Source organism: Melanostigma gelatinosum (assembly GCF_949748355.1).
Source record: "Melanostigma gelatinosum genome assembly, chromosome: 12".
In the NCBI taxonomy this organism is placed as follows: domain Eukaryota; kingdom Metazoa; phylum Chordata; class Actinopteri; order Perciformes; family Zoarcidae; genus Melanostigma; species Melanostigma gelatinosum.
Genome location: NC_136645.1, coordinates 26,311,636 through 26,325,671, shown reverse-complemented (window position 1 = coordinate 26,325,671; position 14,036 = coordinate 26,311,636). Strand labels below are relative to the sequence as shown.

Genomic DNA, 14,036 nt, shown 5'->3' with positions numbered 1-14,036 from the left:
TGTCCCGTTCCTCTAACCAACCAGCCTGCCCATCCTCGGTCTCTGTGGAGATCAGTGCTGACGGGGTCAATATGCTGCCGCTCTCCACGCCAATCATCACCAGTGGCCTGACGTACATTAAGATCCAGCTGGTGAAGGCAGAGGTTGCGTCGGCTGTTTGCCTGAGGCTGCACCGGCCCCGTGATGCCAGCACCCTTGGGCTGTCTCAGATCAAACTCTTGGGCCTGACTGCATTCGGTAACACCTCCTCTGCGACTGTCAACAACCCCTTCCTGCCTTCTGAGGACCAGGTCTCTAAAACCAGGTACCAAGAACAGATTGTGTAATGAGTGTGTCCATTTCTATTAGCTGTGGTTGTTTTTATAATCTTTTTTTCTTTACCACGTACAGCATCGGGTGGCTGCGTCTTCTCCACCATTGCCTGACCCATGTCAGTGACCTGGAGGCCATGATGGCCAGTGCCGCAGCACCCACGGCCAACTTGCTGCAGACCTGCGCGGCATTGCTCATGTCACCTTACTGCGGCATGCACTCGCCCAACATCGAGGCCGTGCTGGTCAAGATTGGCCTGCAGTCCACTCGCATTGGACTCAAACTCATCGACATTCTGCTGAGGAACTGTGCCGCTTCTGGCACCGACCCTGCCAGTGAGTCACACACCGCTGCATTAATGCTGGAGTGTTAATCATAGGCAGCAGATTAGACAAGGGCATATTTCAGATGTTATTTTGCCCCATCAAGTAGTTAACGTGTTTTGTTCTGCAAGGCCTCACAAACTAATTATATATATATATGTGTGTGTGTGTGTGTGTGTGTGTGTGTGTATATATATATATATATGTTAGTTCAGTTGGTACACATTCAACTGATAAATTCCATTGAATTGACATGTAGACTTGAATTTTTAAGTCGGTACACAGCAGCTCCACTGCTGTACCAGCTGGGCACCACACATAGTTCTATTTTGGGAAGCAAATTAGGATATGGATAGGAATGTATACTGAGGCTAAGTGTCTCCAAATATTCACATGTCGACGCTGCTAACAAATTACTGTTACCCCATCTCCTCTAAAAAAAAATAGCATGAATACATGTAATCTAATGAGTCTGGTAGCAGAACCCCGCACACATGTCCAAAAAAGAATATTCCATATGTGTCGAAGGCAGAAGAAGACTATCGATCATGATAGCCATACTTATTGTAGTCTTTGTCTATCTTTGTAGATTTGAACAGTCCTTTGCTGTTTGGCCGACTAAATGGCCTCTCCTCAGACTCCACCATCGACATTCTGTACCAGCTGGGCACCACACAGGACTCTGGAACCAAAGACAGGTACATTGTCATACATCCTGTTTTTGCCTTGACTCAGACTGTTCTTAAGCTCCCCTTTATTATTACAACAACAACAACCAATGAGAATCCGTTTTCTGTCAAGGTGATATTCTAGACAGACTCATAATCCGACAGTAAAAAAGTGTCCTTCCACTCTCCTTGTTATCTTTTACTGTCATTTGGTCGTGTTTGTTGCATATAAATTCCACTGTGACGCACTTCACCCTGAAGGACTAAGGACATGAAGCTCGATGACATATTTATCAAAGCTTACTCTGAATCTTCACCCTTCAGGATCCAGGCTCTTCTCCAGTGGGTCCATGACTCATCGCGGGTGGCGGCCCACAAGATGAGTGGCCACATGGGGTACACTGGCGCCGGAGCTGGCTCTTCTTCTGGGTCGTCGAGGGAGTACGGCCTGCTCATGCCTTCGCCCTCCCACCTCCACTGTGTGGCAGCCATCCTGTGGCATAGCTACGAGCTGCCTGTTGACTACGACCTGCCTGCACTCCTCAACAGAGAGCTCTTTGAGTCAGTCATAGACCTTTTCCTTATTACTAAGACCATGCATGCATACCTACACACACACACTCGTACATGCAAACATACAAACATGGAAGAGGTTATCCTGACTGTGTTCACCTTCACATCAGTTGAAAAAGAAGGGAAATTAGAGGAGCACCTTGCTGTGTAAATGTTCTCATCTCTGAATAGGCATCATTTACATCAAAGCCACAGAGACGTTTGTCTGTGTTACGATTTAAGTCTGAATCAGATGCCAGACTGACATGAAAGTCAAGGTTAAATATGGACAGGGAGATATTAAATGTCTTGTTCACCTTGTGAAGAGCACTGTAATTAATGTATCATTTACCATCTCTTATGCACAAAGAAATAATCTGTTATAAAACAGGAACACTGAGTGATTTCTAAGCTGTTTGATTTTCATAATTGCATATCTAAACGAAAGCTTTCTAAAATCTCATGCCAATTTTTTCATATGTAGAGGCAAATGGTAGGAGTAAATGGATTTGCATTTATGGAGCACTTTTCTAGTCTGTTGCCCGCTCAAAGCGCTTTACAACACAAGCAAACATTCACCCGTTCACACACTGATGCCAGAGGCTGCCATGCTGCTATTCAAGAATACTTTGGCACTTTCACGAGGAGCGAGGGATCAAACCACGAAGCTCAAGAAGCTCCAGAGCCATGCCTGTAGTAATAATACTTTAATAATCCTATTGGGGCATTTCAAGGTTTCACTTGAATATGGAGCTACAATATTCTTGCCTTTGTGAACACACAGGAACTTGATGATACCAAGAACTTAATCTGCTGTATTCAACCCAACTTCTATCAGTTTATTAAATATAGTAGTAGTTGTAGCATAAATATTAAAGATTCTCTCTACAATATTCAGAGCAATAATAGAGCAGCAAACAGCAATCATCTATGTAAAGATATAGTGGAGTAATGTCTGCTTGAGCAGAGTATAAAGTATCTCGCCCTCTGTGCGTGTTGTTGTCGAATGCCCAGTTCCCCCTCATTAACAGTTCTGTTACCGCCGGCTCAGCTGTTGCCATGGTGAGAGCTGTGTGGAGGCAATACATATGCTCTGAATTTTGTATTGAGCGCCTTCAATCAATGTTGCACACATTGGAGTATTTGGAAGCTTACTATATACAGCTGTTACTGGTATTGATATTCATACACTGCATAGACGTTGCTTTTGTAACAACATAAATGCATGACTGATGATTGGTTCCCTTCCTCCAGGCTGCTGTATAACTGGTCCATGTCGTTGGCGTGCAACATTGTGCTGAAGAAGGCCGTGGATAGCCTGCTGTGCTCCATGTGTCACATCCACCCCAGCTACTTCTCCCTTCTCATGTCCTGGATGGGGATCGTTTCAGTGCCCAGCGCCAGTCATTCTCAGGCCCAGCAGCATCGCCTTTCCATGACTGACGATGGCAAAAAGCAGCACGACGCTGACACCAGCGCCGCAGGACTTACAGACGACTCCAAGCATGCCAGACCCCCCATTAATCTGTCCGAGTCCCAGTTAACTACGCTGGCAGCTGCCTCCCAGTCTCCAGGAGCCATAGAGCAGCTGCTGGACTCAGGCTTACCATCACTGTTGGTACGCAGCCTGGCCCAGTTCTGTGTCGGTCTTCTGGCCAGTGCCGACCTGCCTCTGCCTGCTGCTCAGGCCGAGAGACGCCATCACCATCACCACTACCACTCATCCTCTTCATCCTCCTCATCCTCACACATTAGGCCGCCTCTGGCTGCAGAGCTAGCCGCTCCGGTGCTGCGTTTCCTGACTGAAGTAGGCAACAGTCACGCCATGAAAGACTGGTTAGGAGGTCCAGAAGTGAACCCGCTCTGGACGGCACTGCTCTTCTTGCTGTGCCATTCCAGTGCCAATGCAGGCTGTCAGCCTCTGGGCTCTGGATCTGCGGCAGGGCCTCCTCCATCCCAGCCTCAGGCTTCAGGGTCCCGCTTCTCCCTAGCGTCTTCTGGGCAGGCAGGAGGACTCACCACCCAGCAGAGGACCGCTCTGGAGAATGCCACTGTGGCCTTCTTTCTCCAGTGTATCTCCTGCCACCCTAACAACCAGCGGCTCATGGCTCAGGTCTGCTCTTATAATCCACTTTGTTGAGTGGAAAAGTCTAAAGCTTTCACTTTCTCTGAGACTCCAGGCATTGAGTTTTGACATCTCAGACTCAGATTTGTAATTGGTTAAACGTTTGGAGATGTGTTTTTCAACCATAGACTATTTTAGATGATACTATTCGTTGTGTTTTTTAAATACGCAGGGTAACTTCTTAAAAGTGAAGGAACCATGTTATGGCCTTGGTGGTATCAAAGACAAACTCTTTTCATGTGGATGTATTCATTGGTGTCTGTATGGATTTTTCTCTGGCTGCAGGTTCTCTGTGAGCTCTTCCAGTCTGCACCCCAGCGAGGCAATGTGCCGATTTCTGGAAACATCTCAGGCTTCATTCGAAGGCTTTTCCTGCAGCTAATGCTGGAGGACGAGAAGGTCACAGTCTTCCTACAGTCTCCCTGTCCGGTGGGTAACTCTCTCTGTTGTTGAATGTCTGCTCCTTCTCCTTTCCAGATAGGAGAGAAAAGTGTTGAGTCAATACTGGCTTCGTACAGCCTTAGAGTGCAGCTAGCGTGACTGTAGGCTTTTAGGCCCAATTCCAATCCGACCCTACATCCTGTGACTCTGTGAACTCCGTTTGTAATCACACTCGCAGCTGAAGGAAACACCCGGTTGGTTTGGCATGGCATTAAATATGGCGGACCCCCCCCCCCAATTTACTTCTTTAGTTTCTAGTTTTATTTCATGTTAATTGTGTTGCAACTACATAACATTTAAGAAGAAATTATATAAACTTCTCCCAAGCAGTCATTTTTTCAATCAGATAGTTCAGATGATCATAGCAGATTACATGGTGTAGGGGATAGAACATACATGACTGACATGATCATATTTGTGGCAAAAACGTCTCAAGCTGACATTGTGGCGCCAACTAAACATAATTGATTTAGAAATCAGCTGTGACCACAAGGGGACAGCACAACAATATGAAGCAGCAGCCTCCCTTCTCATCTCAGTGATCCCTCAGACTGATGCATGTCTAGGGAGCATTAAGGTCTCCTCAATGACACCGTAATGATCTATATTTTACACAGCTCAATGATTGGTTGTCAGAAAAGCTCTTTAGGACTCTGTGTATGTGCGCTTGCGGGTGTGTGTGTTAGTTTTAATAACCCAAAGCAGCCTTTTTAACATCCTAGCTGTCTTGTTGTTCTCAGTATTATAAAGTGTTCCGTCTTGTTGCCCGCTAACAGAGGGGGAATGTGTTAGACAGGGTCGCTTGGTTGATCCAGACAAGGTTGTTTTTTAGCAACCGCTGACTAGACTGTAATGATGTTTTATATAGGTATTTATTGTCACCTCTTTTCAAATTTGGTCAATTGGTAGTCTTTAGTATGCAAACACAGGCGCATACAGTCTAAAAATCCCATGTACTAAAGGTATTTTTTCCCGGATAAAGGGAAAAGAAATTCCAGAGAATTTTGCTAGCTTAGCTTAATGTTGGACCAGTAGGTTGAAGTTGGATTCCTGATATTATCCCAGCTGAATGAAGTGAATAGTTTTCTTTCTTTAATTCCCTGGGTCTGACCTGCCTGTAGTTTCATTCAGACAATTTACATCCATCTGGTAACATGTCTGACTTGTCAGTTGTTTGAACGTTTGTGTATTTGAATATTTATGTATTTGTGTTGGTTTCTCTACAATCGGCAGCGCTGACAATGTGGCTCTTAGTTAAGATTCATGTTGGCTGACAATAATTGTCAAATGAAGTAAGAGAAATTAATCAAGGAATGGGAAGAGGTGGCGCAAACCAACATGATCTCTCCGGAGCCTCAGTCAAGATATTTACAACCTACTACTCTCTGAAAACCTTGAAAAGACAATTGACTGGTCCATATCTCCTTAAAAATAATATGAAAGACATACCGGTATATCGGTCACATGTATTGTTAAGTCGTTATACGCTGAATACGTTTTAGTTACTGAATTGTCCTGCAGCTAAGCTGAGCGTTATATTTTTATAACATGCTAACACAAAACCGTTGTGTCCCCCTTTTCTTCTCAGTTATACAAAGGACGCATCAATGCCACCAGCCACATGATCCAGCATCCCATGTACGGAGCAGGCCACAAATACCGCACCCTCCATCTGCCCATCTCCACCACGCTGGCTGAAGTCCTGGACCGGGTGTCTGGTATGTTCCAATCCAGAAAACTTTAACCTTTCAGTAGAACGAAGGCATCAACACAGGACAGAGTTTGGATTAGTGCAGTGTCATATCATTGGGGTACAACCCGTGCAGTAAAATCTGGCTAGCTAGCTGCCACACGATTGTAGAACATGAGAATGAGTGATTTTTCACTGAAACAGCCGCACGGCAGATGTCCCAGTAGCTTGCTTTATGGTTCAGAATTACAATTATTGATCAGTCAGGTCTCACTCCCTAATCTGTTGGAACTGAAATTGTGTTCTTTCATTCACTGATTATTTATTAAGATATCTCTTTTGATTGCTGTTTAGATATTGTGAGTGAAGGTCTTAACTTCATGCATAGATGTTTTATATGAAAAGCCTTCCTTCAGTTCAAACAGCTCTCTTTTCTTGAGGGCTTTTATTTTTATCCTCCTGCAGGACGTGTTGAGTTTTATCGATGGTAGTTTAACAGAGTAAATTGGCAGATTGTATCAGGGAATACATGAGGGCAAAGGGCAAAACTGCCCCTAAGAAATATAATTTTGCCCCCGACATGATTCGGAGAGGGGCAAAAAATGCCCCCGAAATAAATGGAGCGCTTCTTAATCAGACCTGTGACTGCGGTAGCTAATCTACTGAGCTGGACCAACACCATTTACACTTAGCAGGGAGTAGTCACAACATGGATATATTTAATGATGATAATAAATATTGTAGTTTATAAGCTATGTAATAATTGTGAAAAACGTGATATTTTCTCTGAAAACAAGTGCGCATAAATACAGAGTTTAAACTGAATGAATGGAGAGAAAAAGCTACGCACCATTCAAATTTTTACTTTCACTGTTTTGAATGAAGATTGCAACTATTCGGTACAGCCCTAGTAGGCATTGCTTCATTTTAAGGTCAAAAAGGTATGATACCACTTTCCTGTGAATGCACTGATCATGTTCTCAGATTTCACTTCTCGTTTTGGCTGGACAGCAGCAAAGCAGGGGCTAGCCCGATAAATGAGTGAGTGATGGAGCTACACCATTGGCTAGCTGAGCTGGAGTTTCTCCATTGGCTGTTGGTCTATTCAAAGTTCTCTGTCATAACTCACAGAAGATGTGCGTTATCAATAATAGTCCAGCTTGATCCAATATTTTCTTCTTCTGCTTTTTTTTTTTTTGCTGTCTACAAACAACAAAGTTTTGCATTACAACCACAATCTTAAGTACCAAACTTCAAAGTGACGGACGGCTCTGAGTTTAACTTGCTCTGGAGAGGTTTGAAGGACAGTGGGGCCAGATTTGTGCTGTAACCTGATTCTAATCAATAGATACATGACTAGGAACCAGCTTTTAAATAGCTGCAATTGTAATGATAGCAGAAATGATTAACACAATGAATTCCAGACATCAATGTGTGGTTCATCTATGTGCCCTTGTTTAATTCTCTGGCCATTAAGGTCATCAGAGCAGCACCGATGCTGAGCTGCAGGATAACCTGCTAGCTTTTAGCCAGATTTGTACATGAAGAATGTCTCACCTCTTTAGAGAGACATCGACACACACCTGCACTTCTTTTACCCCACAGATTTTCATTGACAATAGATTCAGTTTTAATAAAAGACCGTATTATTTTGCTTATCTGATTTTATGCTGTCTTCTATTCATCCAAACAGACACACCCAGCATCACAGCCAAGCTGATCAATGAGCAAAAGGAGGACAAGGAAAAGAAGAATCATGAGGAGAAGGAAAAGATGAAAGCAGACAGCGGCTTCCAGGACAACTACAGTGTTGTTGTGGCCTCAGGTACTTGACTGTATTCCATACACACCTGTCCAATGGCAGCCCAGCCATCATCTTATTAGCCAACCTCTGCTGTGGCTCATCGCACCGGCTTCATGCCAATCAGATTGGAAAGGATGTTGGGTAGATCGTTTACCCACAAATATGAAACATTATCGTTTTACATCATCAAATTGCACTCGGACCAGGGTAGGAAATTCACATATTTTTTGGGGGCAATTTTTGCCCCCACTGACTGAAATCCAGGGGCATTTAAAAAAAATTGGGGGCATTTTTTGAAACTTGTGAAATAACATTTAACCTTTGTTCAAAATAATATATATACATATTTAGGCTTACAGTATATGAGCAATTGTCATCAAATGGCAATAAGACTATTAAGCAGTAGTCTACAGATTCAAAGTGTTTTCTTTAACAAAAAACAACAGGGCATTTTTGCCCTTTGCCCTCGTGTATTTCCGACGCTGACTCGCACTGTAACTTTAGTGCTTCCTAAGTGTCTGAAATCTTAATGTACTGCTCAATATTAAGTGAACAGTTGAGTATTATTATATTGAGAGCAGTCAATGAGTTATTTCGGACACAGCAATGAAGTTCAGCCACATGCTAAATGGTTACTTAAACACGACTAAAAGCCAACATGAGGAAACATCGTTTTCCCAGCACAGTTTATCAGTCTGTCATCAATGTCATGTTGGTACCACAGAAAAGCATCTTCTTCCATTTGAGTTCAACTCTTTAGTCTAAAGTTAGAAAACTGATCTATCATTCTAAGCCCAAATCAGTGCTTTACACTTAATTGAGAACTGTAACTTAAGTCTTAAGGACGAGGGAGAGATGAAAAAGAATCTTTGCAGATTCTACTTTTGTTGTGTTTTGTGAAGAGAAGGCTAATCTGCATTGTCGGCTGTTTAAATCATTCAGAGATATCACTGTATATGTGTTTTGAACTTATTAACCAGATCTTCATTGATTGAGTAAGGCTCCCAGTCTGTCTGTGAGCTCATCTGTTACAGGCAGCTTTCCCTCACTCGCTATGGTGGGTGGGCAAATAAGATCAATACATACAAACACTGTCGCTTTCTTCCCATGGAGCCGACTTTAAAACTCTTTTGGTTCAGTAAATGTCTGCTGGCAGTCAGCCTGGTGAAAGCCGTTTAGCCACTCCCAGGAGCTGCTGCTGACAGCCGGCTAGAAACCAGGACATGCTGTCTATTGAAAATAATAATAATAACTTTATTTATATAGCACCTATAAAAACTGTTTACAAAGTGCTCACATGGACCACATCTCCTAATTTAGCAATATTCTCTTTACTTTTTCTCAGCAAAAATGCTTAGCTGTTAAGTTATTACCGTAATTTGGTTTTATACTACAAGAGATACTGTATCTGTGCAAATAGGTACCGGAACACAGGCAGTCAAAAAGCCTGTTCCACCAGGATCCGGCACAAATTTAGCCCTGTGTGTAATACTGGTACAACAAATAAGCCAACAAATATGAACCTGTTTTCTACAGATGAGAACAAGACTAGCCCTGTGATGTTTCCATGTTGTGTGTCTGTCATCAGGCTTGAAGTCCCAGTCCAAGCGAGCTCTTTCAACCCCTCCCAGACCTCCATCGAGGAGGGGTCGCGTGATGAGTGACAAGTTGACTGCGTCATCTGGTGTGGATCCTTCAGCCAAAACCATCAGTGTGCCTGTCTTCCACCTGTACCACAAGCTGCTTCCAGGTACTACCCGTTCAAGTGCAGGGTTAACATGCCGGCTCACATCTGGCAGCAGGACATCAATGTGTTTGAGCCAAATACTCAAACTGTTGCAGCCTAATTTCATGTATCAAGGAAGTGAACTTTTGCATTTTCCCTGTCCTCTGCTCCAGGTCAGCCCCTTCCATCTGAGATGACCCTGGCTCAGCTACTGACACTCTTGTACGACCGCAAGCTGCCACAGGGCTACCAGTCGATCAACCTGACAGTCAAACTGGGCTCCAAGGTCATCTCTGACCCTGGTCTCTCCAAGACCGACTCCTTCAAGAGGCTACGCACTGAGAAAGGTACCAAAAAGAGCTCGACACCTGTTCTTATGTTCAAATAATATTCCAATGATTCTTAAGATTCACAACTCAGATATTCTACATCGTCTTACAAAGCTCTCCTGCTCCATTGATAGTATTATCAAATATATTATAAAATGAGTTGGTGATGAATTTCATCATCTATTAGTTGGGTCTATGTTAAATGCAGGGCAACCACTGTGGCAACGTAGTCTGTAAAGGTGGGGAACAGCCAGCCAATGCTGCGGCCTGTGTAACGTCCCCATGAGTGCTCTTTGCCATCTATCTCGATTCTTTTTGGGACTTTAATCCTTCCTCTGAACACCGCGTTTCCTTTTTATCTGGAGCATTTATTCCTTGGACGCTATACTATGCTATGCTCCTAGCTGCTGCTGCCACTACGGTCTGTCCCCCTTCCTGCCTGTCAAGGTATTTGATAATACAGGTTAGACTGACATACCGTGTGACTAATCAGAGAGCTACAATAAGCAGCTACGTGTGAATAACTAAGCAAGGTTGGTTGACGGTACCTTGTGTACTCCTAATTTTCATTTCATAACAACAATGTGCTTCATATCTCTAGGATATGATAAATGTTGAATAAGCAATTTTTAGCTAACACATTTGCAATATTGACTTAAAAGGTGATGATGTAAATTTTGTTTCCAAAAACCAATTAATGTAGGTTTAAGCATAAAAGTATAACAATTGCAAAAAATCCAACTTGATGTCCGCTTCCTAGCTTTTTCTGGAGCGTTACAACTGTATTAGACGGTCTACATCATCGGACTCTCTACGTCAATATGAGCATACATGTGTGTTTGAACTAAGAAACCGACTTAAGATAGAAGTCCGTGCTTTACTTAAGATACACACCTAAGTTAAAGTTCTCAGCATTATTGGTATAGATTGTAAATACATCATGTTCAATATCTCCTGAAATAAAAGTATGTCCTGAAACAGCTTTGCCCTGTAGACACTAAAACAATCAAATTTGATAAAGGTATAAAAACTGAACGATTGCCATGGGAAACAGTATTGGCACCCTTTTCGAGGAATTTACATCGTTTGTGATAAATTATACATTAGAGTCACTATTGGACTCCCCTTTGATAAAATGTCAGTGCTCGAATGACCAATTAGTTAACCAATGACTGATGGCTGGGGCGAGGATCAAGGGTCCTTCAGCATGATAAAGACCCAAAGCCCACATCTAAAAGCATAACAGAGTGGTTGACAAGGGGAAAAAAAAAGATTATTTTTTTTAACTGACCAGCAAGGATTTCTGATCTCAATGTAATTGAAAATATTTGGAGAGCGTTGAAATCGGTTGTCGGGAAAAGGAATCCTGTCAACAATTAAAAGCTTGAACAAATTGCAATGGAAGAGCAGACTGTTTCCAGAAGCATGCAGAGGGCTGTCCTCCTGTCCTCCTGTCAAAGTGTCCATGAGCGAGACATGAAACTCAAATTTCCCCCGGGGCACTTTACAGCAGACCCCTGCTCATAATGCTTGAGATGGTTTAAATCCAGTCAAATGTTAGGTTTTCAATTAAAAGTTACAAATTCATCATTTATTTTTTATTCATTTATTTGTTTTTATGCAGGGAGATGTTTTCGACCAGATGTTTGAAGGCAGCCTAAAATTACAAAATTTCAAATACAAATAAAATAAAAGCAGACAGTAACGTATAGACAAAACCAATACACACATAAGCAAAAGAAAAGTGTACGACACTAGAGCAGAGCAGACATAACCGGCTGCAGCATGCGTCAGGCAGAACAAACCCACCTACAGTACAAGCACATATATAACACTGAGGCACATAACATGCACATCAAAATGGAAAATAGCAACACTGAACAAGACAAATATACATATGGACTAAACAAGCAGGCAGGACAGACAGTACATCAATGCACGTGTGGCGAGAGGAAGGTGGGATGTGGTTTAAAGTTTACGTGGACATTCACCAATAGTCAGAGCATCACAACGCCACCTTAGGAATTTCACCTAAAGATTAAATTTTGCCCACACAGTATCAAGGATTCAGAGGACACTCAGGTCTACACACGCCTGATTGGCAACCAGCCATGCCTTAAGGCTATGTTTGAATGTTTTGTACATGTTTTGTGCGCGTATGTGTGATGGCAGAGTATTCCACCAGTGAGCTGCCTTCACAGAGAATGTAGATTTGCTAAAAGAGCTTGACCTATGTGAAATGACACAATCACCTCTTGAAGCAGATGTAGTCTGTCTGCTGCTTTGAGCGCTTTGTTTAATAAAATCACTAAGTGGAGGCGGGGCCATACAATCTAAAATTTTAAAAACCAGACACGCATCATTGAATTTAATGTGGTTCTCCCAACTCAAGATATGGTGTTTGATGAGGATATTGCAGTGATGGTGACTTTTTTTAAATTTTTTTTATCAATTGTTTTTAGGGCTTGTTTATGGAGAATATTAATATATTTTAATTAGGGGTGTCACGGATCACAAACCTCACGGTTCGGTTCGGATCACTGTTCAGGAGTCACGGTTCGGATCATTTTTTGGATCACCAAAGAAAAGGGGAGGAGACAAACATAACTTTGCTTTCCATTTATTAATTAAAGAACTTCAAGAACACTTAAAGCAAAGAACTTTGGGCGATAGTCTTACATGAAAACAAAAATATTGAAGATGTCCAATTTGAAACAAAATTAAATAAATAAATAAAAATAATACATTCAAGAATTCTGTTAAGTTTAAGTGCAACATGAGGTATGTTGATATCCTCGTCCTTTGATCAATATTGAAAGAAAGAAACAGCCAGTGAGCTAGCTTCCACCGTTTACACTGAACTGAACTGCTCGGCAACAACTTGGGTCTATGTTTACTTCCTGTCAGGTCATTCAAATACACAATAATGTTACATTACTGTGACATTATTTTCAAAAAGATGAGAATATCTCCATTGTCTGGGGAGAGGGTCGACCTTTCTGTGGTGACTGGAATATTATTGGGCCTGTCTAGCTTCACTCTGATGCTTCTGTCAGCACCTGAACCAGGTGTGTGTGTGTGTGTGTGTGTGTGTGAGACTCTCACAGAGGGGGCGTGTCTACAGCACCTGCCCCAGGTGTGTGTCTGTGTGACGCTCACAGAGGGGGCGTGTCTACAGCACCGGACTAAGAATCACTCCGCCGTGGTGAAAGCAGTCTCTACAGTCTTTTCCTTCTCATAGAGGTCTGGAACAGCTTCACACTGAAGTGGGTGCGTGAGTGGATTTCGTAGCGTGGCTCAAGCATTTTAACCAGATTTATAAATCCTTTGTTTTCTACACCGGAGTGTCCCCGTCGCTGACAGACGGGATGGTGGCTCTTCATATGTGTGGACATGCCGATGTTTTGCCGTTGTCGTGTGTCTCTTTAAATAACGCCTACATACCGTAACGGTTTCGTCCACCACCCTCATCCGTCATTATACGTTACAGGGAAGACAAAATGTTCCTAAACTTGCGACTTAAATGACGCCGCGGCTTCTGACGTTCCTCCGCTCGCCATGACTTCACCGTTAAATGCTTCTAAGCTGCTCCGTTCACGTGAACACGACTGCTTTATATCTGTTCACTGACACTCTGCATTGATATTCGGGGACTTGTTACTTGAAAAGGAACAGCAGCAGTAGAACTTTATTACACACTATGATGATTACGCTGTAAAAAAAAAAAGAAATACTCGATTGATCCGCGGTTCACGAGTGATCCGAACCGTGAGGGCTGATCCGAACCGTGAGGGCTGATCCGAACCGTGAGGGCTGATCCGAACCGTGAGGGCTGATCCGAACCGTGAGGGCTGATCCGAACCGTGAGGGCTGATCCGAACGGATCGATCCGTGATCCGTGACACCACAAATTTTAATGTTGTGCTGCTGGGGTTAAGTGTCTTGCCCAAGGACACATCAACATGAACTAGCAGAGATCGAATCCTCTGATTGGAGGACGACCCGCTCTTCCACTAAGCCACAGTCGCCCCAGGGTGCCAATAATGTTGATCAGAACAGTATGGTA

General features: G+C 43.0%; 1 protein-coding gene across 2 annotated transcripts in view; it reads left to right on the top strand.

The window, feature by feature from the left end:
* birc6 (baculoviral IAP repeat containing 6) overlaps positions 1 to 14,036 on the top strand; it is a 139,566-nt gene that overhangs the window by 49,767 nt on the left and 75,763 nt on the right. For both annotated transcript variants that reach the window (XM_079280713.1, XM_079280712.1), the window contains exons 50-59: positions 25 to 304; positions 391 to 647; positions 1,225 to 1,333; positions 1,628 to 1,864; positions 3,110 to 3,968; positions 4,266 to 4,409; positions 6,010 to 6,139; positions 7,805 to 7,936; positions 9,504 to 9,665; positions 9,815 to 9,988. In XM_079280713.1, coding sequence (XP_079136839.1) covers positions 25 to 304; positions 391 to 647; positions 1,225 to 1,333; positions 1,628 to 1,864; positions 3,110 to 3,968; positions 4,266 to 4,409; positions 6,010 to 6,139; positions 7,805 to 7,936; positions 9,504 to 9,665; positions 9,815 to 9,988 — 2,484 coding nt within the window. The remainder of the gene's footprint in view (positions 1 to 24; positions 305 to 390; positions 648 to 1,224; positions 1,334 to 1,627; positions 1,865 to 3,109; positions 3,969 to 4,265; positions 4,410 to 6,009; positions 6,140 to 7,804; positions 7,937 to 9,503; positions 9,666 to 9,814; positions 9,989 to 14,036) is intronic.